At 48.9% G+C, this 24,483-nt stretch overlaps 13 protein-coding genes across 13 annotated transcripts; 6 read left to right on the forward strand and 7 right to left on the reverse strand.

Annotated features, from left to right (window-relative positions):
* Positions 1 to 182: 182 nt before the first annotated feature.
* FSUBG_3082 (uncharacterized protein) lies at positions 183 to 524 on the forward strand (the record flags this gene model as incomplete). The annotated part of the gene is made up of 1 exon (XM_036680925.1): positions 183 to 524. One exon carries the CDS (start codon positions 183 to 185, stop codon positions 522 to 524), a length of 342 nt encoding a protein of 113 aa, XP_036541330.1.
* Positions 525 to 1,967: 1,443 nt separating this feature from the next.
* FSUBG_3083 (cercosporin resistance) lies at positions 1,968 to 4,101 on the forward strand (the record flags this gene model as incomplete). Its single annotated transcript, XM_036680926.1, has 6 exons — positions 1,968 to 2,110; positions 2,160 to 2,228; positions 2,285 to 2,779; positions 2,825 to 3,055; positions 3,108 to 3,394; positions 3,434 to 4,101. The coding sequence occupies 6 exons, from the start codon at positions 1,968 to 1,970 to the stop codon at positions 4,099 to 4,101; spliced, it is 1,893 nt and encodes a 630-aa protein (XP_036541331.1).
* A 287-nt stretch (positions 4,102 to 4,388) lies between these two features.
* On the forward strand, positions 4,389 to 5,024 carry FSUBG_3084 (uncharacterized protein; the record flags this gene model as incomplete). The annotated part of the gene is made up of 3 exons (XM_036680927.1): positions 4,389 to 4,458; positions 4,516 to 4,902; positions 4,948 to 5,024. The coding sequence occupies 3 exons, from the start codon at positions 4,389 to 4,391 to the stop codon at positions 5,022 to 5,024; spliced, it is 534 nt and encodes a 177-aa protein (XP_036541332.1).
* Positions 5,025 to 5,167: 143 nt separating this feature from the next.
* Positions 5,168 to 6,104, reverse strand: FSUBG_3085 (uncharacterized protein; the record flags this gene model as incomplete). Its single annotated transcript, XM_036680928.1, has 2 exons — positions 5,168 to 5,924; positions 5,971 to 6,104. 2 exons carry the CDS (start codon positions 6,102 to 6,104, stop codon positions 5,168 to 5,170), a joined length of 891 nt encoding a protein of 296 aa, XP_036541333.1.
* Positions 6,105 to 6,831: 727 nt separating this feature from the next.
* On the forward strand, positions 6,832 to 7,821 carry FSUBG_3086 (coq5 family; the record flags this gene model as incomplete). The annotated part of the gene is made up of 3 exons (XM_036680929.1): positions 6,832 to 7,185; positions 7,233 to 7,320; positions 7,370 to 7,821. 3 exons carry the CDS (start codon positions 6,832 to 6,834, stop codon positions 7,819 to 7,821), a joined length of 894 nt encoding a protein of 297 aa, XP_036541334.1.
* A 1,588-nt stretch (positions 7,822 to 9,409) lies between these two features.
* Positions 9,410 to 13,721, reverse strand: FSUBG_3087 (uncharacterized protein; the record flags this gene model as incomplete). Its single annotated transcript, XM_036680930.1, has 3 exons — positions 9,410 to 10,117; positions 10,170 to 13,315; positions 13,364 to 13,721. 3 exons carry the CDS (start codon positions 13,719 to 13,721, stop codon positions 9,410 to 9,412), a joined length of 4,212 nt encoding a protein of 1,403 aa, XP_036541335.1.
* An 869-nt stretch (positions 13,722 to 14,590) lies between these two features.
* Positions 14,591 to 15,647, reverse strand: FSUBG_3088 (3-ketoacyl reductase; the record flags this gene model as incomplete). Its single annotated transcript, XM_036680931.1, has 2 exons — positions 14,591 to 15,451; positions 15,504 to 15,647. 2 exons carry the CDS (start codon positions 15,645 to 15,647, stop codon positions 14,591 to 14,593), a joined length of 1,005 nt encoding a protein of 334 aa, XP_036541336.1.
* Positions 15,648 to 16,029: 382 nt separating this feature from the next.
* On the forward strand, positions 16,030 to 16,600 carry FSUBG_3089 (ERG28-like protein; the record flags this gene model as incomplete). Its single annotated transcript, XM_036680932.1, has 2 exons — positions 16,030 to 16,092; positions 16,151 to 16,600. The coding sequence occupies 2 exons, from the start codon at positions 16,030 to 16,032 to the stop codon at positions 16,598 to 16,600; spliced, it is 513 nt and encodes a 170-aa protein (XP_036541337.1).
* A 152-nt stretch (positions 16,601 to 16,752) lies between these two features.
* On the reverse strand, positions 16,753 to 17,996 carry FSUBG_3090 (galactose-1-phosphate uridylyltransferase; the record flags this gene model as incomplete). The annotated part of the gene is made up of 3 exons (XM_036680934.1): positions 16,753 to 17,748; positions 17,799 to 17,850; positions 17,896 to 17,996. The coding sequence occupies 3 exons, from the start codon at positions 17,994 to 17,996 to the stop codon at positions 16,753 to 16,755; spliced, it is 1,149 nt and encodes a 382-aa protein (XP_036541338.1).
* Positions 17,997 to 19,507: 1,511 nt separating this feature from the next.
* On the forward strand, positions 19,508 to 21,245 carry FSUBG_3091 (transcriptional adapter 2-alpha; the record flags this gene model as incomplete). The annotated part of the gene is made up of 2 exons (XM_036680935.1): positions 19,508 to 19,560; positions 19,769 to 21,245. 2 exons carry the CDS (start codon positions 19,508 to 19,510, stop codon positions 21,243 to 21,245), a joined length of 1,530 nt encoding a protein of 509 aa, XP_036541339.1.
* A 518-nt stretch (positions 21,246 to 21,763) lies between these two features.
* On the reverse strand, positions 21,764 to 22,180 carry FSUBG_3092 (uncharacterized protein; the record flags this gene model as incomplete). Its single annotated transcript, XM_036680936.1, has 1 exon — positions 21,764 to 22,180. The coding sequence occupies one exon, from the start codon at positions 22,178 to 22,180 to the stop codon at positions 21,764 to 21,766; it is 417 nt and encodes a 138-aa protein (XP_036541340.1).
* Positions 22,181 to 22,597: 417 nt separating this feature from the next.
* Positions 22,598 to 22,954, reverse strand: FSUBG_3093 (uncharacterized protein; the record flags this gene model as incomplete). Its single annotated transcript, XM_036680937.1, has 1 exon — positions 22,598 to 22,954. The coding sequence occupies one exon, from the start codon at positions 22,952 to 22,954 to the stop codon at positions 22,598 to 22,600; it is 357 nt and encodes a 118-aa protein (XP_036541341.1).
* A 521-nt stretch (positions 22,955 to 23,475) lies between these two features.
* On the reverse strand, positions 23,476 to 24,210 carry FSUBG_3094 (uncharacterized protein; the record flags this gene model as incomplete). The annotated part of the gene is made up of 1 exon (XM_036680938.1): positions 23,476 to 24,210. One exon carries the CDS (start codon positions 24,208 to 24,210, stop codon positions 23,476 to 23,478), a length of 735 nt encoding a protein of 244 aa, XP_036541342.1.
* Between the last annotated feature and the right edge of the window lie 273 nt (positions 24,211 to 24,483).

A 24,483-nucleotide genomic window follows, 5' to 3' on the forward strand; every position in this document is an offset into this window, starting at 1 on the left:
GCAGATCCAATACAGCTGAACATATATATACATTCCGTGGCACTCATCTCATCTAGATAACATATATATACCGTAGATCCTTCGCCTTCATCCCTTTTCAACCATCTCATCTCATCACACTCCCACTACTACACAGTACCTCTACACCCTTCACAATTTCAAGTACTATCACATACCGAAAAATGTCTTGCCAGAACAACAACTCCACCAACACCAAGGAGAACGCCGGCCGTCGCCGCAGCTCCACAGTCCTCGCCTCTACGGGCAACTTCGACAATGAGCCTGTTGATCGCAGCTCTGAAACTGTCCTGACTCGCAAGCAGAAGCGTGCGAATCGCCGAAGCACTCTTCGGATGCAGTCCGAGGTGGCTCCATTCCTTGGAATGAACTTTAGTGACGAGGAGGATGGGAAGGATAAGACTCAGGTCGGGGATAAGAAGGAAGACGAGCAGGCGAACCAGATGAAGGATGACGAGTCGAAGAAGGACGACAAGGATGAAGCTGAGGCTGAGAAGGAGAAGTAAGTTCCCCTTCCCTTGGCTAGACATGTAGAATCCGGTATTCTAACAGGTTAGCTGTCCCCCCATCTTCTTATAAAACTAACAAAACACCAAAAAAAGATCAAAAGACGAAAACGCAAAAAAAGACGGTGTTAGTAGACTGCAGACAGGTGTTTACATAACACCGCCAGCTGGGGAGTCAGAATTTACCGGCGAAGAAGAAGAAGCAGGCAGTTGGTGGACGAGGAAGATGCTAAATATCTCAGTGCGGACTTGGAGATTATCCCGATCTGCCTAGATAGCCAGGTTTTCCTCCCTCAGCGATGGACAGTCTTTTAATCTAGGTTTGCTTTGTTAGCGTTGATAGGTATTTTTATTGTTAGATTAGTTGGGAATTGATTTGACTTCCCTGATTTGTTCTTTGTTCTTGCAAATGTGCTACCATGACCGTGCCTTGATGCTATATCAAAATGATGTTCATTCGGACAGTGAGGACTAGCCTGTATTCATCCGCCATGAAACAGCCAATCGGTATCTTTGTTTCCTTTATTTACAGTGACTCAGAAAGATTAATGCCTGGCACTTATCACCAAGCAATTCAAAGAATGGGACTTTGTGATAGAGATTCATAAATTTAACTAGCTACTGTAAGACGGCTTAAGTTTTCGCCGTTCTGACAACAATCACTGTAGATCACCGATAAATACTGGCAGAGACTCCAATTATTATATAAAGTATTCAACGACTGTTTTTTATGATGTTGGCGGCGTGTTCTGTAAGGTGTGATCACACCATGGTGAACTTATACTTGAATGACCATGATGGGGATTATGCTGGATCATGCTGTACAGGTTAATCAAGATCGGGTTCGTCCAAGTCACAAACAAAACGCCTTGGATCTATTTATGAGCATGAAATGCATGAAATTAATATTTGGGGATACTTAACTTGGATGTAAGCACTACTTACAGCGGACACAACATCGGAATCCCCAGTTCTTCAACTCCGAGCACTTATACTCGGTCAGGTAACGAGCATATGAACATATCTTGCTGCGCTATAGTTATATACATGAATGATAATGAACAACTCTGAAAATACAGACAGGCTGACTCTATAGCAATTATTCTCATGAGTCTGGTTTGTTGATGTAATGCAATCTCCATGGGATATGTCTTACGATCTGTCGTCAACGGGACCATCGGCCCTTAAAAAGCCCCCCGTTCCCCGATCTCCCTTCCCAAAAAGGCCCTAAATCCCCCCTGGAACAGCCACACGCGTATGACCGGGCGTTATAAAAGCCCCCGAAACCCGGGATTAACGGCCGATAAACCATCTTTACCTCCGGCGCATCAGTAAATCACACTGAACCTCATCTCGTGCCCTTCATTCAATTTAACCTATTTCATGTTCGTTTATTGAATTTTGGGCATCCTTGAATGAATTCTTCAAAAGCGAAAATTAGTCATGGATGAGTGCCTCATCAGTCAGGACCAGGACCGCCAGGATGTGATGCAGAAGACGAGGGCTTGTACGAATTGCGCGAGGTTGAAGATGAAGTGTCAGTGGCCTAGTTCTGGCCCTGGCCGTGTAGAAAAGACGTGTTCAAGGTATGTTGTAGGATATTTAGTGTGGGATGAATACTGATTGTTGGTGTAGATGCTTGAGGATGAAGCTTGATTGTCAGGTACCGGAAATTACACAGCGACGAAAACGCGGCAAGTCAACGTACGACAAGCCCTCTAGACTGATTTATATAAAACTTGACTGACTGACTTTTATAGACGAGTCGCTCAATTAGAGAAGAAGATCGATGGCATCGTCTCTCTCCTCTCCGCAAACCAGCGCAAAGGCCTCTCCCCTCTAACACCAGAAAGTCCCCAGGAAGTCCAAGGCCACGCTCCATGTCAACCTCACTCTACAAACCACGACATGATGAACCAAATCCCCGACGACAGCGTCCGCTTCAGCACGGATGTTGAACTATTTCCTGGCTTTCGCGTCTCGCAGCAAGAAGCCTCTGACCGTCTTGATGTATACCGCAGAGACTACGTGCCGCATTTCCCCTTTGTTCCTGTGCCGAGCTCAATGTGTGCTTCGGAATTGTATGTTGAGTCGAGAGTCATGTTCTGGACGATATTGGCGGTTGTTTCACCGCTGAATGATAAGGTTCAGATGGAGTTTAAGGCGTGGTTTAGGAGATATCTTGCTGAGCATCTTGTTGTGAGGCAGGAGAAGTCTATTGACATATTACAAGCGATGTTGGTCTATCTAGCATGGTGAGTCTCCCTTTGAGTGGTCGTTTTCTTGTGCTGATCGATCAGGAACGACTTTCACTTTTACGGAGAGCTTCAAGTTACAAACATTATACAGATGGCTATAGGTCTAGTCATCGATCTACGGCTTGACAAGCACGCAGGACACTTTCTGGGGGGACCAAAGACGCTGCTTGGCGATGCATGGACGTCAATGAGCAAACACCCGCTTAAGATGAAGGCTCATCAGACAGCGGCCGAGAAACGCGCAGTTCTAGGTGTATACCACATCACAAATCTGTAGGCCAAAATGCCCTTGAGCTACTGAAGCATGCACAGCTAACAAGACCAGACTAAGCCCGTACTTCAGAAAGAGCACCATCTTCCACTGGAACACACATCTGGCTTCCTGCTGCGACAACCTCGCCGAGGCACGAGAGTTTGAATCAGACATATATCTTGTCTCTCTCGTTCGAATGCAACACTTGGCCGATCGGGGATTCAGTGTCATACCGTCCATTGATCCCTTCGACCCAACACCTCCGACATTCCACGCCGTAACCGCCATGGCCCTTGACACCGTCCATCGCGAATTAGAGAACTACTTTAAACTACAGCCCGAAATCGTGAAGCAAATACGTACGTCTCCCGAATTGAACACTGCACCAAAGTTAACAGTCACAGCTGGTTTCAGGGCCCACTACAACTCCATCCTCGTCCGTCTCTACGAGCCAATCCTCACCATGAAGCCCTCAAGCCTACTATCCACCGACACCTCCCCAACCGAACCCTTCCTCCGCACCGAATATCTCTGGAGATGCCTCGAAGCCATCCAAAACACCCTCGAAAACCACGTCACACTGGACCCCGAAAAGATCTCCATCCTCCCCGTGACAGTATCGTGCGTCCTCGCCTTCGTAACCGTCACAGCATCGCGCTTGATCATGGCCGAGAACTCTACAGACTGGGATCCCAAAGCTGCACGTCACCGTCTTCAATTCCAGGACATTCTCCAGCGATTAAGCGATCAGTTTGCTCAAGCTGATGAACAGGCGCAGAGGCTGAATAGGAGACGCAGGGTCATGGAGGATGGGAGTAGTGTGTTTCTAAAGTCGTGCTTCAAGGTCAGATGGATTCGACAGTGGTATTTGTCAAAGATTCCAGAGGAGGAACAGCAGTTGCTCGTGCAGCAGCCGCAGACTGCGGTGGAGAGCTCAAGTGCGCTGCAGATTAGTCCAGACTGGGCGACCAATTTTCAGTTTGACGATGAATTCTGGGCGGATTTGTTGACAGGGCTCGATATGGAGGCTTTTGATAAGTCTCTTGCTACTGTTGCAGCTCAATAGCGCGATTCACTCGTAGCGTGTATTAGTATTTAATGATAATGATCAATATCATCTGCCGTTCAAAGTCTGTTTTATGCCCACGCCTATCCCATGGTGTACTCTTTGGCCGGATGTGGGCGCCCGGACGGAGCAAGGATCCGGCGCCGAATCATACATGTCTCATTTCCCACCCAAAGCTCCCTCTTCAACATTCTTGCACCAAAAGCCAGAACCCATTGACACAAAAACATTATAATCTCGTCCCAGTTTCTTGCTTGCATCGTATCATTTGTTCTCCAACTCGTAAAATGGCACAAAAAGCAACTCGCGACTGGGTATACCTGGTCATAATCTCACTCCAACTCATCGGCATGATCTGTCCGTACCAACCGTATCGTCCACATCAACCTCAGGGCTCCCACTAACAAACCCCAGGCCTCGAATTCACTGAATTCTACCCTGACTCAATCTATTCTGCACCAAATGCCCCCCTCCACTTTCTAGCCAACGTCAAAGAACAGTACCTCTCCTTCTCAGGAGACCCCTTCTTCGGAGACAAGTTCCACGGCGCCTGGTTCCGCAGCATGTTCTTCATTGAGATTTTTGTCCAATTCCCTCTGGCCATTTACATCGTGCGGAACCTCGCTGCTAAGAAGCCTTCATCTGGACCTGTTGAACTCGCTGGTCTGGCGTATGGTTGCCTGACCGCTATGAGCTCCGTTGCCTGTGTTGCTGAGCTATTGGAGATGGGTTCTGAGTTGGTGAGCGTGGAGCATAAGAGGAACTTGGTCTGGGGGACGTATTTCCCTTATGCGCTTATTCGTAAGTTCCCATCCGTTTGTTGAGATGTTTACTAACAAGGTCAAGCTGGTGCTATGGCTGTCGATATGTATACACGACTGTTGCGCCGTGTCAGCACTGATATCAAGCCCAAGACACAGTAGACAACACAATCACGAAACGGCACTTGTATGACAATTAGTCGGTGTGGACTGTTGCCTCTAACTTTTCGCATTACTGTTCTACATTGCAAGAATCCCATGTCCATCCCTGACTCCATAAATGCACTGTACATCAAACCTGGACCTCAGTCCATTCTCTTATTCTGCTTTGAGTATCCCCATCCATTGCCCATGGTGCTCACTCCATATCCCAACGGCGTCGCACCCCCAAGAGCTCGTCCCTTGAGCCTCCTGGGAAGAATCACACCAAGAGTGTACATAGTAGCACACAGCACACCAGCGCCAAAGGACACGAGACTGTAGAACACAGTGCTCGCGTAAATATGACCGCCTAGGCCCTGCCATTCCACCTTTCCTTCTGTCTTGGGCAGCGCTGGTGTAGGAAACCATCGCACAGAGAGGCTCAACGGTAATGGATCGCCAATGACCAATTTTCGTGTATGCGAACCCTGTAAATGATGCAGTGGACTAGTACTATACGCAATCGCTGAATCCAAAACCCCGCTGTCATGAACATGAGTGTGATGCTTCGGCGTGCTGTGTAGCAACACGTTCATATGCGTGCTGATGTGTATATGGCTGAGTTGTAATGTGCCCGCGAGTGCGAAAACGACGGGGACGTATTCGCGCTCGGGGACCTTCTCGCCGACGACTTCGACTTCGACCGCTGGACGCGCAGGAATACGACATGATAGAGGCGCATCGGAGTGGATGTAGAATTCGAGGAGATGGAAGAAAGGGTCGTCTATCATGGCTATCGTGCAGTTCACTTCGCCTTCTGTGCCATAATTGAACTCAAGAGAGCGGCCGGTTTCGTTGCAGATAGGAAAAGGGTTCCATTCGATTTCGTGCTTTTCGTTTTCGACATGTTCGCCAGTTTCTCTGCGTCTTATTAGAGATGTAGCTGCAATTGAGTGATGACACGTACGAGTTACGGTTCATGCATTCTACGGGAATGGGAGCGCCGTAGTGATATGAGGGAAGACCATCTTCTGGATTCGCTGTGACTAGGGGCGTTAATGCGCCCAGGGCGACCAAGGCCCAGGCGATGGGAGCAATCATGATAGCGGTGGGGTTCGAGGGCGCAAAGAAGCGGTTTATGAGAAACCGCCCTCTTTTATTCGGCGACTTGAAGCGTCTATATCAAGCATCAAGATCATAACATGGCGATCAAGAAAGGTTGTTTTGCGAGCTGTGGAGAGTTGAGTCGAAGCTGGGGTGATGCCAACTAGGGACGGAGTATGTGGAGATAAGATGCCACCCTGGACTCGCAGGAGTGTATCACGTGTCAACTTCATTCCAGCGCCAAGAAAGGGAAGCATTTACAATGAACTTTATTACATGCTTTACATAATTGGATATTAAATTAGAGTCAGTGAAAATAGCAGTCTTTTCTTAGTACAAATGGGGAGCTAGGTTAGGAATTGGTGGAAATGTCTGCAGATACGAGACCCTGAGCCAACCCATACCAAAGAGACGAGGAGGAGCTTTTATAACAACTGGCGCAAAAGACTATTCAATTCTTACACAAACACTCACTATAGACCAGTAACCACGATAAAATGTATACTAAATTATGTAGGCTTTATTACAACCATTATTATCCCCTGGAAATACCATGTCAAGACTCCGAGTTAGTCTCCGTCCTCAGCGGTGACTTTTCGGAAACTTCCCAAGAGACTTATATATAACCCTTCACGAACTGAACATATTGTTAACAACAACTTAAACGAAATCCATGATCAACTCACTACAGCCAATTATATTAAGAACCTCCCGCTTCATCAGAATGACTTCCTCAGACACCGCAAACGCCCTCAAGACTCTCAGAGAGCACTATGACAGCGCTACCATGGAAGCTCAGATGCTGTACGCTTCAAAGACCATGATGCCACACTTGATAAAGCCTCTTCCTACACAAATGGGGATATCTGAAAAGACTTCAACGCCTGTGAAGTTCCTGGACAATGCTTGTGGAAGTGGTGTCTTGACACATGCGGTCCAGCAGGCTTTGTCTCGAGATGTACTCGAAAAGAGCACGTTTTTATGTGCTGATGCTTCGGACGGTATGATCAGTGTGGCCAAGAAGAGACTTGACATGGAAGGATGGGTTAACACGGAGGTCAAGAAACTGGACGCGACGGTGAGTTGACTTACAGCTTGACATGGCCAAACTAATGAGATATACAGAACACTGGACTCCCTGAAGATTCTTTCACGCATGTTGGCCTTGGTCTAGCACTCCATGTCATCCCTGATCCGGATGCCGTTCTTAATGGTTCGACTTCTCCATGAGCTCCTTAGAACAGAACTGACACGTACGTCAGATGCCAAACGCATCCTCAAGTCAGGAGGCGTCTTTGGCGCAACAACATTCCACAAAGACAATACATTCTGGCTCCCCGACATACGAACAGCATTCGCGTCATTCCCCTTCGAAGCCAAACTGCCCCAAGTCATGAAGATGCAAATGCACGACCAAGGCGATTGGACAAACCCCGCTTGGATCGAAGAGCACCTAAAGAAAGAAGGGTTCCAAGATGTGAAAGTGACGGCTCATGATGATAGTTACACTATTGAAAGTGCGGAAGATTATATTCTGCAGTTTGGAATGATGCTGGGTTGGCTGATGAAGACTTGGTGGAGTGAGCAAGTACAGAGGGAGCATTCGCTGGAAGAGGTTAAGGAGTTGTTAAGGAAGCATTTGGTGGAGAAACACGAGGGAAAGGGATGGGATATCGAGTTCAAGGTGATTTGTATGACTGGGAGAGTTGAGTAAGTAAGTCAGTCAGTCAGTCTGAGGTTGAGAGGAACACAAGCTTGGTCTTTTATATTTATCCCAAAACTCATAATTACTTGACGAGTAGAAATAAGGAGAAGATTCATTGTCAACCAGTCAACGGAAGAATAAGTGTAGAGTTCCAGTAACATGCTAGCATGCTAGTATCATTATTATTGTGACAGTTGAAAAGCACAACTTAACAAAGTAACCACCCTCTAATACACATTTTATATAATACAATATTAAATGTATACAAAACGAACGACACTGTATCTTCTAGAATACATTAAAATGACCGCTTTTGCCCTCCACCCCCCATCTAACCCTTCTAGTTATCGCACTCCCCAGAATACCTCCCATCTATAAAGAATGTCCTCCCCCATTTCCCACTCCATTTGAACGAATTACAGAGTGTTCTCCTCTTTTTTTGAACCATACCCCGACATCGGCAGTATGGCCGACCAACCCAAGCGAGTTTTGTTGTAGTTGAAGGTTCTGGCGAACGGTTGGTCTGAAACGTGGTACCCAGCGAAGCGGTTTTCGTGTATTTTTGTTTTTGTTTTTATGTATTATGCTTGCTTGTGCTGGGTTAAAGACTCACGCTGAGAGCGTGGTGAAACGTATTTGATATCATTGTTGATGATTCATTGCGTTGGTGGGTTGTAGGAGACCAGCTCCTGGATATAGGAAAGGAAAGGAAAGGAGTCGTTGAGTGTTTCAAGTCATAGCGAAGTTGATGTTGTGAGCGTCAAGTCGTCGAGACAAGTTGTGCTATATAGGAAATGTATTGTTTGGCGTTCGAGACCCGAATTATAAAATACTGCTCCTATACTAAGAAACAAAAGATTGTTGGAGTCTGCCTTGTCAACAACACCACAACCTCTCAATCTTATATATCCAAAATCCCTCGCCCCCCAAAACAATCCCCAAAGCCCGCTCCAAACGCAGTGAGGCCCTTTTGCTACGACTCGTTTTCAAGCGTGGCGTGTTACCCTTCGCCCTGGTCCTGTCCCGCAAAGTGAGGCGAACAACCATGCAGGCCTCACGCACCAATACCACCTCTCACCTCCCACCGCCTCCAAGTCTCACTATACAGGGCGAGCGGCATTGCAGAGTCAACGTAGCGCTGCATACACTGTCGTTGCCTTGTGCTACTGTACACCCATGGCCATGCTGAATCACTAGATATCGCTAGAGTGTCGGTGACAATATTGCTCACTGGGGTTGTCGGGGACACCGCTCTGTTAATGAGACGCAGCCTGATATAGGTCGGTAAACATATCTCTTCGCTGTTGCATTTCTTTCCATTCTTTTCAAAGGGGCGCCGTTTTTTATCAAACCCCCCATGTCTTGTTTAATAATTACATGTGTAAAAAAAACGAGAAAAACCCTTTGGTCCTGTACAGTACAACGCACCCTCATGACAATTGGCGCCTATAGCATAGCATATCCATCATCCTTGACAAAAAACATGTGGCCGCGCACCCCCAACTACCAACTAACTACTCAAAGCTTCCCAATTCTCTAGACTCTAACTAACTGGTGCTTGCTTGTCTTCTCTTTCCATCCATCCTCAGCTCGCTACCTATGCAAATCTGAGGCTTCCCGTCAGAACCCGTTGTGACAAACCATCCACCTCTCTCTTCAGCAGCTTCAGAACCCGCCTGACATCAGCAAGGTCTGCACCGCCGGCGTTGTTTCCATGTCCGGGTGGTGGCAGGGCGGCGTCGCATCTCTTGAGGAGGTCGGCTACAGAGGGGCCAATGGCACCCCCCTTTCCGGCACCTCCACGTCGACGGGCTTCAGCCACCCAGTCGTTGACGACATAAACGATAAGCTCAATCATGCGGTTTCGCACAGATCCACTGAAGCCGTAGTCTTGACTATCGAAGACGCCCTCCAGAACACGGACAATCATGTCATGGGAGACGCCCAACGTCAGGAATAGTTGGACGGGCCAGGTGGGATCAGCGCCGATTGTGGCATCTTGTTGGTAAGCCACTGCGTAACGGCAGAGCTCAGGAAGTAGGTCTTGGATAGGGAAGATGAAGCTGTCGAGGGATGTGCGGTGGGCGATGTTTTGGATCTTGCTGGTCACAGACTCGTAAGGCAATGGGGGCGATGGCATTCCTGGTTCTGAGTTCTCTAGGCGAGACATGACCTCATCGTGTGTCTGTTGAATCAGGTTGCTCCATGTACCCGAAATGGTCATATGGTTGCGGTAATCAGCAACATGGTAGATGAGCAGGCAAAGGTCGTAGTAGCCGGCTTGGTCGGCATAGTCGTTGAAGAGCTGCAGCATGTGAGTAATTGTCATTGGCTAAGAGAGAACAGTTGAAACCTACCTCGGAGAGTCCCTGAATCTTGCCCTTGAGAGCTTCCTCAATCTCGAGGGCCCTCTCAGGGTCGATACGGTCGTCAGCTCTCAAACGCTCCAGGAGATCATCCTGAATGTGGGCAATCTCAAGCAACTCTGTGACACTGTGGTTTAACAGCTGCTGTTGCTGTCGGCTAACACCAGTCGTTGAGACGTTGGCATTCGCCTTGGCCAAGCTGAGCAATCTGATTCGGTCCTTGATACTGATGGGGAAGTCGGAGTTGGCAAGCTCCGCCTGCACCTCGGCTGCATCAAAGAATCGACTTCGGTTGGTGTAGAACCGGCAGAGCAGGTCAGCATGCTCAATGTTTGTACCAGCAAGTCGCTGAAGGAAAGTAATAACGTGGGGTGAGTCAATAGCCAGGATTCGATCCGTCCAGCCTTGTTGGATGTACCATTCATAAAGGTCAAAGTGGAACACCTCGTCATCCGACCCGTTTACTACCTCGTAGGCCTCAAGCCTCTTGGTAGCTATCAATGTCAGCCTGCCATCGACCATTTCAGGCTCACTGCTTGATGCAGCGTCCAAGTGACTCAGAACGTCATGGATCATGTCGTAACAACGCTTGCGGTCGTTGAAAGCATTGGCACGAGGGTCTCCAGAGGGCTTGCCGTCGTTGACCCAAGACAGAGCTGTGTTACCCCTGTCCTTCTCGCGAGCGACCACAAGGCACAGCTGGATAGCACCGGCATAGTACTTGAGGGCGATATACTGTTCCACGGCGCTCTGAAGGTTGGCAAAAGTGAGGCTACCAGCAACCTTCTCAAAGAGCCTCAGGCTCTCATGGAGTAAGCTTCGCGACTGGTTTGTCTGAAGAGGTTGGTCAGATGCCCGCTTGAGCTGTTCCTGGGCCTTGAAAGTAACGACGTCATCTGGGCTACAAAAGCTGCCGCATCTCCTTCGAAGGGCGTCAGCAACAGTTTCAACGTTGGAGCCACTCTCGATATTGCGATTAACAATGGCCTTGACAAGCAGCTTGGCAAGATCCTTGCCGTCAGTTTGAGAAAAGAGCTTCTCGTATGTCAGCTCCTTGAGTTGTTGTTGAGCTGTAGCATCGAGGCGAGTGTAGATATCAGCAACCCGCTCATCGAATAGCATAAGCACAAACGAGATACCCTCCGAAATGCTCTCCATCAACTTTTGCAGGGCGTGAAGAGCTTGATGTTCGGTCTGGAGAGCAACTTCCTCCTGACGACTAGACACATGCTGGAGGTCAGATGGGCCAGACAAGCCTTGAATGAGGCCACGGTTGGTATCAAGGAACCTCCTCAGTCGCTCCAGGTTCTCCTGAACAGCATTCAACTTGGAAAGGGGAATCGTAGAGCCAATAGTGACACCGCCGTTAGCAGAAACACCAGGAGCAATGACTACTGACTTCCACAACTGGCGTACCAGTCGGGAAAGATACAGAGCTAGTGCGTCGTGTCTAGACGAGAGTTTAATGGAATCGGTCGTAAGGGAGGAGCTGTCGGTTTCAGCCATCGTTGGCTGTCCACCAAAGTCGACAAAGACGGATCGTGCTCGATCTTCAGTGGCCTGGTCGATGGCACGAGCTGCACCAGGTTTTGAGTCACCTCCGTGACCACAAGCAACAGCCAGAGCGGTAGTAACAGTCTCCACGCGGCCGTAATTATTAATAAAGCGGCGGCAGACCAGTTCCAACCCCTCGTCTCCAACAGCACCTCGAATAGCAGAAGCAAAGATGTCCACAAAGCGCCTTCGTCGGACGATGTGTATACCAGTGTTGGTGAGGATCGCGAACTCGCTAGGCGCATCGTCAAATTGCACAGCCAACTCATTACCGAAGCCGAGTGGTTGTGGTGCCGCTGCGAACGGTTTTGTGATTAATCCAACAGCCTCAGCTCGGCTGCCAATGTCAATCCAACTGGCAGATTCATGGTATTTGAAAGGAGATGTCGGGGACGTGTTCTTAAGACGTCCCGTCTCAGGTCCAGACACAAAGAGGGTATCCTCGTTGGGATTAGACTCTTTGCTCACAAAATCCAAGAAATATCCAGGGGCAAATCGAGCACCTTGTCGGCTGTAAGACAGCGAGGTGGATTCGTGATCAGTGATCGTCTCGCCGCCAGGGTAAGTAGATCGACGCGAGGTTTGACCAGGAGGGAACTTGATAAACTGAATCTGCATACTTTGGGGGGCCAGGTTCGTCGATGAACCATACATGTAGGATGCAGCACTGGTCGCACTGAAGAATAGACGGCACCCAGTATTTGTCAGAGCCATCAAGTGAAGCTTGGCCGCTTCCTGCTTAGAGATAGGGCTGATCGAGACAATGCTCACTTGGTCACTCAACAGCCTAGACTGGTTGATCATGTGAGCAATGTCGCGAAGGCAGTGGACCTTCTCCTTCTCAATAACCTTGTTCAGTCGGTCGGGGCCTTCCATATGGTATGTTCGAATGGTCGATCGGCTCGAGAGGGTATACACGAGGTTTCTCGAATCGTCGATCACGATATCAACAAGGTGTTCGGGAGTCTTGTGAGACCAGAATCCACCTTGCAATGTGACAACTGAGGACCAGCCGGGATTCGTATGGTTGATCTTACCGCACCTATTTGAAAACCACTTCTCCTCAGATTGATAGTAAAGTTCATTAATGTCGATGTCGTTGCTTCCTCCAAAGAAGATTCGGCCGTTGGCAGATCCAGTGATAACACGGACGTCGGTGCCACGAAGGGGGAGCTGCATTTTCGTTTGGTAAAGAGATACTGTCTTGGAGCCTGAAGGGGTAGCGGTGGCCGAGACACCTAGCAAAACAATGTCTGAAGAGGTCGCAACGACGAGGATATGTGTGATGGTGTTGACGAAAATGCCTGGTTTAGGAGGCACGAGCGCGACGGCTTGGATAGTATGCGGTTGGTCCTCGAACCCAATCAGCTCGGGGTCAGGGTGTGTATAGTCCCATAGAAACAGCGAGTTATCAATAACGACCCAGGCGTGGTTGATCTCGGCAAAGAGTCCCATCAGAGTCTGAAGCTCGCCAGCGTTGTAATGGTCGAACACTTGGTTTGGAATGGGGTACATCTGAGTTTTGTGGAAGGGGGCCGTCGCAGAATCGGCATTTTCAAGGTCATAATCGGACGACGCACCCTCTGGTCTCTGTTAGCTGGTTCCTTTTCATCCACTCTCTTGTTACCTACGTCGACAGTATGAATCCAAGTCGGGATACCGGCCATCAGACTGGAGACAGGTGTTGATGGCCCTGGCCGCCCTGACAACGGGGGGGACATTTTCGGATCGGAGAGGTGGCAGCGCGGTAGGGACAATCAGATTATCGTTGCCAGTTGTCCTTGGTGCAGATGGCGCAGTAGCCGCGACACTTCGCGATGACGAGACAGGCGCCGAGCTCTTATGCGAGACGGCCTGGTTGCTATCGTTGCCGGTGAAGAGCTGTCGGCGCACAGAATCAGAGCCCGACTGAAACCTCGAGGCGACGGCCGGCGTATTCAAGAAGGCGCCTGGAACTGGCCGGACCGGAGTTGTTTGTGGAAACGACATTATGGGCGGTAATATCGAAGCCCTCGGCGGGCCTGCGTAGCTTCACCAGTTTCGTTGCTATACCGCTGTAGGCAGATCGCGGATCATCAAAAGCGACGGACTCAAGGCGCGTGGATGGAATTGCGATCAATATCCCAAGCCCTCGTAATCGCGTGGTAAACCTCGTGGGGGTTCTTCGCTTTCGTCGCGTCGTCGTCGGGTTTTGAGATAGAGTCTATAGCGAGAGAAGTACGCTTTGAAGGTGATAAACAATTTGACGAGAGCTTGGGGAGGCTGGATATGGAGCACGGATTTTTCGCGACTGGGGCGTGACGCTAGGACCGTTTTGGTGCAAGGCTGAGAGCAGAGTAACCACGCGTCACGAAAGCTCAGAATAACTGAGAATAAATCTTGTAAAAATTAATGAAGCTGGAGACAATGTAATTGTTCACTTATTAACTACAGTTACATGTCCTGGTCCAACGACCAACTCTGTAAGCAAGGTGTACTGGTCTGTGAGCACGCAGGTTCTTCGATCCACCTTTCTGCTCTGCTCTACTTAGACAAATCCACACCAGACAGAATATGTTAATTTGTTGCTGAGCAAACACAGGTAGCCCAGGTTGTACAAGGCACAGGTCTCTTTTTTCTGCAAGCCAACGCTGCCATATATGCACGACAAACATGGAGGAATGTCTGAGGTTACTCACCCTTTACTTCACAGGCTCTGGGGCGGTTGCATAATTTGTAGTACATTACGGTTGTCATACCACTAACTATCTCTCATGACAGCTGAGTTGACCTCCACAGCTGCTATATTCCCCCTTTTCCATTATGTTCCGAGTATCCTCCTTGCTCCCTACTCCTTTTCTCATATTTTCATCTTGCATTTACTGCTTCTTGGCATCGCGAGCAGCCTTACGGAGAGCTCGGCGACGAATGTCTTCATGCATCCTCTTGTTGAAGAAAATAGTGAGAGGACCATTGGCACCAGGAATGTTCTCAATGAACCACAGCATGAAAGCATGGCTCCACCAAGGAGTATAAGTGTTGGGAGCAGTCTGGTAACCACCGAGTCCAATCTTGCCAAGGGTAGCCTTGACAAAGTTGCGGGCGTTGGGGACAAGGAGACTAGGGCGGCGGACCTTGCTCATGGCGGTGGTAACGAGGTGGCTCAGGACAAGGTACACATCGACATTGTGGTCAGCAAGCTCAGCGGAGAGAGCGTTGCTCCACTGCTGGAGGAAAGCCTTGCTACCAGAGTATGTCGCCAGGAGAGGAGTAGGAGTCCAGCCACCGAAAGATCCCATGGTGAGGATAAGACCGCGCTTTCGCTGCTTCAGAATAGGAGCAACAACCTGAGTAACTCGGAGAGTGCCAATACAGTTGATGGTGACAATGTTCTGAAGTTCTTCCTTGGTGGTCTCGAGGAAAGAAACGGGGATGCTGTGGCTCTGGCCAACGTTGTTGATGAGAACACCAACATCAAGACCAGAAATCAGCTCGCTCAAACGCTCGTAGTCGGCATCGTTGTTCTGGGAGAAGTCCATGTCAAGGACCTTGACTTGCAGGCCCTTTCCAGGGTACTTCTGTTGAATCTCGGCGGAGAGGCTCTCGAGCTTGGAGAGGGTTCGAGAAACGAGGACTAGGTTGAAGCCCTTGGCAGCGAGCTGCAGAGCATATTCCTTGCCGAGGCCATCAGAAGCACCGGTGATGACGGCCCAAGTGCCAGGCTTTCCATACTTGCGAAGCTACGAATACAATCGTTAGTAGAGCTCAATTGGGGGTTGCAGAAGCACATACGTTGGTGCCTCCAAGCACGAAAGCGCTGAGGACAAGCTGGAGATAGCTCAGAATCTTGGATCCCAAGAAGAGAGCACCAATACCAGCAAGACCCCACTGAAGAGGCTGCGGTACATTATGGAGGAAGTTTGTAATGGCGTCCATATCTGAAGAGTGCAACAGAAATAAGCTGCCTGTATGAAGAGGATGAGGAAGAAAGGAAGAAAAGGCGACAATCACAAGATAAGTAAGTACACTATGGATGGATGCCCCTCGGCTCTTGAATTGGGTCTTGGCTCTCAGGCCCGGACAATTAATTGAATTGAATTTTTAGGTGGTATTACCCCTGACGTTGTTGAGTTGGTCCAAGCTTCGCCGGCCTTTGGTCCCCGATTACAGGTCCCTTTCTCCCACCAAAAACAGGCCATCCAGCTCGTCTTACACCAAACTCAACCCGCCATTTAACTTCTACAACCATTGCAATAATAGTTGTTGAGAATCTCTGGTTACCACTTACTCGGTCCTATTCATCCTCAATTCCGTCGAAATGGATATCATCAAGTCTATCCTCCCCGAAGCAAAGGGTGTTCTACCCTACTACATGATCATCGTAAGAGCCACTCCCCCTACACCCAAGAATCAAATAAGATGCTGACCCCTCGCTCTAGCTGTCCATCATCTCGATCGGAAACTCGCTGCAGACGTATACAACCCTACACTTCTCCCGACGAGTCTACAACGGCAAATTCGTCCGTAACCCCAAACTCCCCTCCAAGACCGACAAGTTCGAGCCAGAGGATCAGATCAACAAGCTGGTTCCTGCGCAAAACGACCCCAAGGCTACCGATCAGCTTACTCCCCTTGCCGGAAGACTTTTCGGTACATGGACTCTCATCACTTGCGTTGTTCGATGCTACGCAGCTTATAACCTCCACATTGGTCCTGTTTACACCATTGCTTACTGGACTTACATTGTCGCCCTGGGACATTTTGCCAGTGAGCTCTTCGTTTTCAAGACCATGACTTTCGGTCTCCCTCAGTACTTCCCTTTCACTCTGGCTTCCATCTCTCTTATCTGGATGCCTCTTGTCCGTGACTATTATGTCGAGTACAACTAAATCAGGCGACAAGTGGTGAGACTGGTGAGTGGCGGTGAATGTAATATGTACACATGGCAGGCAAATAATAGATGCCCTGGAGTCAGCATGGCGACGACTTCTTATTAGATAAAAAGTTTAGATTTTAGTGTTTTAATGCTCGGGCTCTATGCCTATAGATTCTTGCGATATAGCTCTCCTCCGCAATTCCTCAAACGAACTGTGGCCTGCTCAGGAGTGATATCACGCTGAGGCTCTGCCAGCAGCTCATATCCAACCAGGAACTTCTTGACCGTGGCGGAGCGTAGTAGAGGTGGGTAAAAGTGCATGTGGAAATATGCGCTTTCCAACTCCTCTGGTGTTCCGTCAAGAGGCGCCTGGTGAAGACCAGAACTGTAGGGAAAGTTGCATTCGAACAAATTATCGTATCGTCGGGTGACTTCTTGGATGGCTTCGGCGAATTGGAGTCGTTCCTCGGGCTTGAAATCGAGAAGAGATCGGATGTGTCGTTTAGGAAGAACAAGAACCTCGAACGGCCATACAGCCCACCATGGGCATACAATGACAAACGCATCGTTCTCCCAGACAACTCGTTCTTGCTTCTCAAGTTCAAGCTTAACATAGTCGCCTAGGAGGTGTCGGCCGCCGTGTTGCTCTCGGTACTTGCTCATTTGCACAAGCTCCTTACCAGGTTCTTCGGGCATGGTTGATGTAGTCCAGACCTGGCAATGAGGATGAGGGTTAGAGCAGCCCATAGCAGCACCCTTGTTCTCAAAGATCTGCATATATCTATATTGCGCCTCAGGAGAAGGTGCAGCGTCCTTTGGCATAGAAATGGCCAGCTTGTCAGCTTCAGCGGCCCGGGGGTTTGACGGTGTCAGATGGTTGGCGTAGATTCGAGTCCAGTGCTCAATGACGGGAACGATCTCCTCAGCTGTCATGTCTGCAAGTGTAACGTGGTGCTTGGGTGAAAAGGTGAGCACGTAACACACGCCCTTGACACCCTGGGCTTGAAGCAGAAGAGATTCCAGGTCATTGGATGAGGCTTTCGCATCATAATCTGGCTGCTCTTGCTTAACGGCGCTGTAGTCGTTTACGAAGGCAAAAGTCTTTTCGTAATTGGGATTTTGGTCGCCAGCGGCTCGTGGATTACCGGGACAGAGATAACACTGGTTTTGTCAGGCGATTGAGTTGTTATGATGTGATGTCATGAGCGTACTTTGGGGTCATATTCTGGAAGTTTTGATGCGACAGCAGCCTCTTGCTGGCCTCTATTTCATGTCAGACGGTTCCTGATCGGAGCATGAGAAACTCACTGCCAAGGTCGCTTCGTGCGATGAGGCGATACAAGCAGCCATGAGTCCGTGAGGGGATTGTATCGACGGTGAGAAATGTCGTCAAGAATTTGATCAGGCATGATGATAGTGGGGTGACAAGTTGAAGTGAATGAGGGGTTGATGAGAGTCAATGAATATTTAGAGAAGGGTTCAGCTTTAATTTATTGCTGCTAGAAGCCGAGGCTAGCGATAGAACATACATGATAAATAGCTAACTAACAAAGACTCCCCGGCGATCCTGAATGGCGCGGTTCAACGGTGATATTCTCGGCTGTGTTTTCGGGGGAGTCTTTTTCCCAAACCAGATGTCCCCAATATTGAATCTCCACAGTCTGGATACGTCAAACTCGTCCTTTAGTGGCCGGAAGGATGTCAACATGAATACGTTGAAAAGAATCCCAAAAGTAGAGCAACTTACATGAGTCTTATTGCGATCTAGAATGGCAGTCCTAAGTTTTATGGTCTGTATGGCGGTTCGAACATTCTGGAGAACCAGGACCTTTTGGCACCTACCTCAGATATCTGAGTTACTAGATTGCTAAAGGAAGGGGAAAGACTTACGAGCGGCATCCTGGGCAACAGCACGTTCATATAAGAATCGACACATTTCCTTAGAAGATGGGTATCGGCCGTGAAGTCGAGGGTCTGCCGGTGGTGCTAATAGCTTTGGAGGCGGCGGTCGACGACATATTCGTGAGGGACGAAAGAAGCGAGAGAGTCTTGAAAATATTGACATATCCAAATACATCGAGTGTCAGAATGGTGATACTTCTCTTTATATGCATTTATCCTGTAGTTTTTGGTCGACATAGTTGTGCAGTGCCTAAACTGTGAACTAGATGTTTTATTTGCAGTTGACATTTGTGGCTCAGAGCCTATATCACGATTCACCACACAGAACTCAGCGTCTCTCCATACACCGGCCACTGAACTGAAGCATGAGTTTGTCACTTCCAGGCCGTGGAGACTCACGCTCGTATCGGGTCTCTAGATGCCAGAAGACTTAGGACCTTACATCAGATGAGAAACCAAGCCAAGGTATTCAAATAGTATAACTAAACTTATCCTAGATTATCCCAAGATATCCTGAGGTAGTCTTGTCTAAACTTCTCTGTTGCTTATTTAGGACTCGACTCTGAAGGTTTCTGCCATCCCCACGTCACTTGCCCATAGCGGGGATATGCGGCCCGGGGGGACTTCTTCCACGTGACTTATGATGATTCGAGCATGTGTGGGGTTGCTGCTAGCGGCTGCTGGCTCCCCATTCGAAACAACCTAATCCGCGCCCTGCAAGCTCAAGTCCAGTGCACTTCAAGCCCCAGCCCAGCTCCTGTCAGAGCAAGTGTAGATGCCATAGGCAATCAACAACATCCGCCCCTCGACAAATCGACCCATCACCGATTCCATCAACAACCACCTCAAACCGACTTTTTCCATCGAATTTCGCGTCGCGTCATCGTCCCCAACAATCGCGCATCACCAAAAACCTTCTTTTGCTCTTCCATCGCGCCTTGCGCTGCCTCGAACCCGCTGCTACTTCTAGACAGGGGGGTAACGACAAACCTCCCGGCCCGACATCGCAGTCGGCGATATGGGTGTGATACGCAAGAAAACAATCACAAGAGGTGGCGAAGGTGGTGTTAAGTACGTTTGCGATGTTTGCTCATCAGATATTACATCTACGGTAGGTCATCTTGCTGTGTTGCCTGTTGCCTGAAGCTTGTTTGGAAACGTAAAGACGCGCTTCGGAGATATACCGGCTAAACTTAACTCAATTCGATGTCATGATGGGGTTGCTAATCATGTTGGTGTTGACATAGGTCCGCATCCGATGCGCCGACTCCGACTGCAGTGACTTCGATCTCTGCGTCTCGTGTTTCGCCAAAGGTGAAGCAAGAAATGCTCACAACCCTGCGACACACGCTTTTCGTGTGATTGAGCAAAACTCATTCCCCATTTTCGATCGAGAATGGGGCGCCGACGAAGAATTACTCCTCCTCGAGGGCGCTGAAATATATGGCCTCGGCTCATGGGCCGATATCGCAGATCATATTGGCGGCTTCCGTGAGAAGGACGAGGTTCGCGATCACTACTTATCGACTTACGTCGACTCGTCTCACTTTCCACTACCCGAACGCTGTAGCCCTCACGATTGCGAATTGGCCAACGAAATACCCAGAGAAGAATTTCAGGCACGCAAGAAGCGGAGAATAGAAGAGCGACGAGATGCAGCTAAGAACGCACCCGCTCTACAGCCTAAAACAAAACCAACAGCTAGTGTTCCTAGCTGTCACGAGATTCAAGGATACATGCCTGGTCGTTTGGAGTTCGAGACCGAATATGCAAATGAGGCAGAAGAAGCTGTCCAATTAATGCAGTTCGATCCAGGTGATGGGTTGAACCCCAGGACAGGCGAGCTTGAACCTGAAATGGAGCTCAAGCTTACAGTGATGGACATTTACAACGCTCGACTGACACAACGTGTTGAGCGTAAAAAGGTTATCTTTGAACACAACCTTCTTGAATATAGAGAGAACACAAAGCTGGAGAAAAGGCGGACGAAGGAAGAAAGGGATTTGCTACAGAAAGCCAAACCATTCGCCCGCATGATGAACCAGCAGGACTTTGAGGAGCTCAATCAAGGTCTTCTTGATGAACTTAACCTGCGACAAGCCATTACGCAGCTACAAGAGTGGCGGAACATGCGAATCGGCGACCTTCGAAGTGGTGAAAAGTACGAGAACGAGAAAGCTTCGAGGATCCAGAAGGCAATCCCTATGGGCTCCATGGATCGCGAGCGCCTGGCATCTGCACAGAGGTCTAAGCAACCTCCTCCTCCTGAGCCGCCAAGTGGATCTGCTCTTCTCATCGCCCCAGAACTTCCTGCTCGGCTGCTACCAACGCCTGCTGCGGAAGTCAATGGCGATGTAAAGCCATTAACAAATGGCCATGCGGATGGTCTCACCAATGGCCAAACGAACGGCCAGGTCAATGGAGTAACTAATGGAGTCAACGGAGTAAATGGCCACGCAGCTCCTAAGCAGAGATACACGGCCCAACCCATCTCGGGCGTACAACCAATGCCCATGACCCAAGACACCGCGCCAGACTTGCACCTCCTCACACCAGAAGAGGTCAAGCTTTGCGAAGTCATCAGACTGCAGCCCAAGCCATATCTTATGATCAAGGAGCAGATCCTCAAGGAAGCTCTCAAGACAAATGGCACGTTGAAGAAGAAGCAGGCAAAAGAGATATGTAGGCTGGACTCGCAAAAGGGAGGGCGCATATTCGATTTCTTTATTAATTCAGGATGGGTGGGCAAGGCGTGATCTGGTTGTTTACTGTTTATAATACCCTTTTGAAGACGAGGAATGGAATTGGCGCTGAGCGTTTGCTGGAAATTATGTGGTATATGTTATGCTTCTGTGGATAGATGTCACCAATACAACGTTTGAAGAATTAGCTACTCATTTTCGAGGCTCCAATTAGAATTAGACGCTATTGGACTTGTCTTGAGTCGTTAGAGGGCATGAGGCCTCGACCCTAAGTGATGGAAATACTTGGACCAGTACGGGATATTGTAGTATCTGTTCCATAGGGGGTCTAAAACTTTCGCCAGTTCATAGTTTTATGTGGTGGGTTTATCCATTGGACTAGTTTTATGGTGATTTGTCTAGTCTCCTGACTCTCATCTGCCTCCTGATCCAAGTCAATTGCAACTTGGCTAGTATCTACTCAACCCTCAGAGTTATTCATAATGTGTTTCTTCAAATGAACCGCATCATATGCAATGATTAATGCAACCCTCGGCATCTAGGGAGTAGCAGCGTGGTCCAACAGATTTGCATCAGCATCTTCGACAATACGGAGGTGGTGGTACGCGAGTTTGGTTACCAACTTTCGAGTTCTTGGTGTTCCTATCGGCACGTTCGTTGATGGGCCCTTGTTCAAGATCGCTGTCGTATGCTTGGGGAGGCGATGGGCCCGGAGGCGCAATGCCTATAGGCTCGGGGTACAAAGGGTACAGAGGATACAGAGGATACAGAGGCCCTTCGCTCGGAGGTCCTTCGCTCGGAGGTCTTTGGTTCGGAGGTTTCGATGTTGTTGGAGGGGGACGTCGGGGACCCATGAGACACTTGGCGAATATAATGACAAAACCAAGCGCAACCATGATGCCAATAATCCAGGAAATAATGTTAATGGTGGACATTCCTGGAGGGCCATCTTTCGATTGGTGGACCTGGTGCTGTGTAGGGACGTCCATCTTGGGCTTCTTTCGGTCCTTTGATTGGTGAAGTGATAAGGGGGGAAATAGTATAAATGGTGAAAGTTATCAAGTTTCTTTGAGCTGCAGTATATCAGATACCATTGGCATATTTTGATTGACTGAATATTGACTGTGAGGTTATTTGGTGATGAGCCAGTCGAAAGTTGAGTTGGGTAGAAAAGGGGGGAAAGGTAATTGGCGGATAACCTCGATGATATATGTCGTGGATTCGAATGATTCGGTGACCAAGTGACGAGAGTTTCAAGTTGAGGCTTGTGAGTAGCAGCAATATGAGACTTCTATTGACTCGAGGTGCATGTGGCTAAAGTGAAAAGATGGAGTTCCAAAGTCTGCTCACCCGCAGCAAAGCGCAAGCCTCGAAGCCCGGTGAGGTCAGGGGCTTCAACACCTCAATCAAGCGATTGGATACGTTGAATCTGGATGATACATCTTGCGTCCTGGGTTATAAGAAGGCGGAGGAGTACCAATAGGCTTATAAGGTGGAAGCTCAGTATCGCGAGATCCGCGAGAGGCGCGAGATCCACGAAGGGAAATCGGAGTGTAAGACGGCGTAGGCTGATGGATGATCTCTTGTTGGGGGGGATTGACGAAAATGCTTTCATAGTTTTCCTCCCGATTCACCACGACGTCTCCTTGCTCTTCATCCACAGTCTGTTTTTCTGATTTGCAGCCATAGATGCAAATCCAGTAGACGATGCCCATGATAAGGATGGTTAAAAACCCCCAGAACATTACCGCGGTCACCTCCATGATGTCTAGTTCGATTTAGAATAGAGGCGTTTTTTGGTGGATGTGAGTCGAGGCGTAATAGAAAAGTAGGGAAAGGAATGATGCTGTCATGGATATGGGTCTGATTCTCTTATATAACCCGAGTTGCCTCTCAAAGTCAATCCCCAGGCCAATATTTTATGGTATTTGAGTTACTGCACTGAAGATAATTCTCATGAGAAGATAAGTTTAAAGTTGCTAAAGCTTTCATTTTCTGGTCCTCACACATTTCTAACTCTATTTCCTAGCATATACTTCTGACTGCCTAGTTCCTTCCAATCACGAAGCCATGAACAAGTGTTTGTGCAGAGTTACTCCCAATCTTACCCAGTCACAGCGAAGAGACCAAACCCTCTTCCAGCTGATGACCAGATGATCAAATCCCGCGAATCGTCGGCTATGGTCACTTCGTAGGGTAAGCCCTAGAAGAGCATTCCGGGAATGGAGTGTTCAAGGGCCGTACGAGTAGGCCGAGGTTCAGGGAGAGAGAGGTGCGCAGTGGGTTAAATCCCGACGGCCTCTTCAGCGTCCTTTTCGTCTGCTCGAACATACGAGGAATCCCCGTAGTTTTCCAAGACCTCCCGGAGCAAGACGAGATGGTGCTCTTCGAATGCGCCTGGATAATCCTTCAACTGATAGATCGCATTCTCAAGATCTACACTGTCAGATTTCTTGACCCATTTCCACCCATATCTTCGACCAATACACCTTAAAAAGCTCCCTGTCACCTGCATGAGAAGGATGCACCCGCCAAAGAAGGCTCCCAGAAGCATTATGATGAGAAAGACATGGAGGCCATCGCAGCGGGCAGGCGCCTCTTCCTCAGACTGGCTGGTCTGAACACCAACTCTACCAGGAAAAGAAGAGGGACGGGTAGAAGTGCAGGTGATGTGGGCGACGCCAACTATAGCGAGACGACTTGGGCTCACAGCGTCGGTGGGTGAAGGGGACTCGACATTAGCTGGGGGGGCACTATGGCCAGGCCCCAACTTCTTGTCTCCCTTTTCGGTTGCCTCTTCTTTTAGCGGTGGCCTGTTAGCCTTGTGGTCTGGTCTCTTGTGGGTGAATGGGGTCTTGGTGGGAACAGGAAGACGAGACTTGGTAGGGATAGAGTCAATAGGACCAGTCAGAGGCCACCCCGCAGGGGGGTTCGAGTGTGGTGACTTGGTAGGGACAGAGTCGCGACCATCAGTCACAGGCCGCCCCTCAGGGACGTTCGGGTATGTTGAAGCAAGCATTTCGAAGGATGAGAGTTTGGAGAGGGGTTTGAGAAAAGATGGCTATATCGAGCGCACTCAAAGAATCGGATTGGGTAAGTAAAGATGGACATGTCATAGAAAAAGGCATCATTTTATAATACTTGGGTGTAAGTTTCTGGCAAAGAGTTCCTTTCTTTTGCCCTATTCTCTCTCGACCAATTATGGAGGAGTAACTTACGGCCTTGTTTAAAGTTAGGTTCTCGAGTCATCCAAAGTTTCAGTATGCCCTGAGAGTATATCAGAAAGCTTTTA

The sequence above is a fragment of the Fusarium subglutinans genome, assembly GCF_013396075.1.
Source record: "Fusarium subglutinans strain NRRL 66333 chromosome Unknown NRRL66333_c0000027, whole genome shotgun sequence".
Taxonomy (NCBI): Eukaryota; Fungi; Ascomycota; class Sordariomycetes; order Hypocreales; family Nectriaceae; genus Fusarium; species Fusarium subglutinans.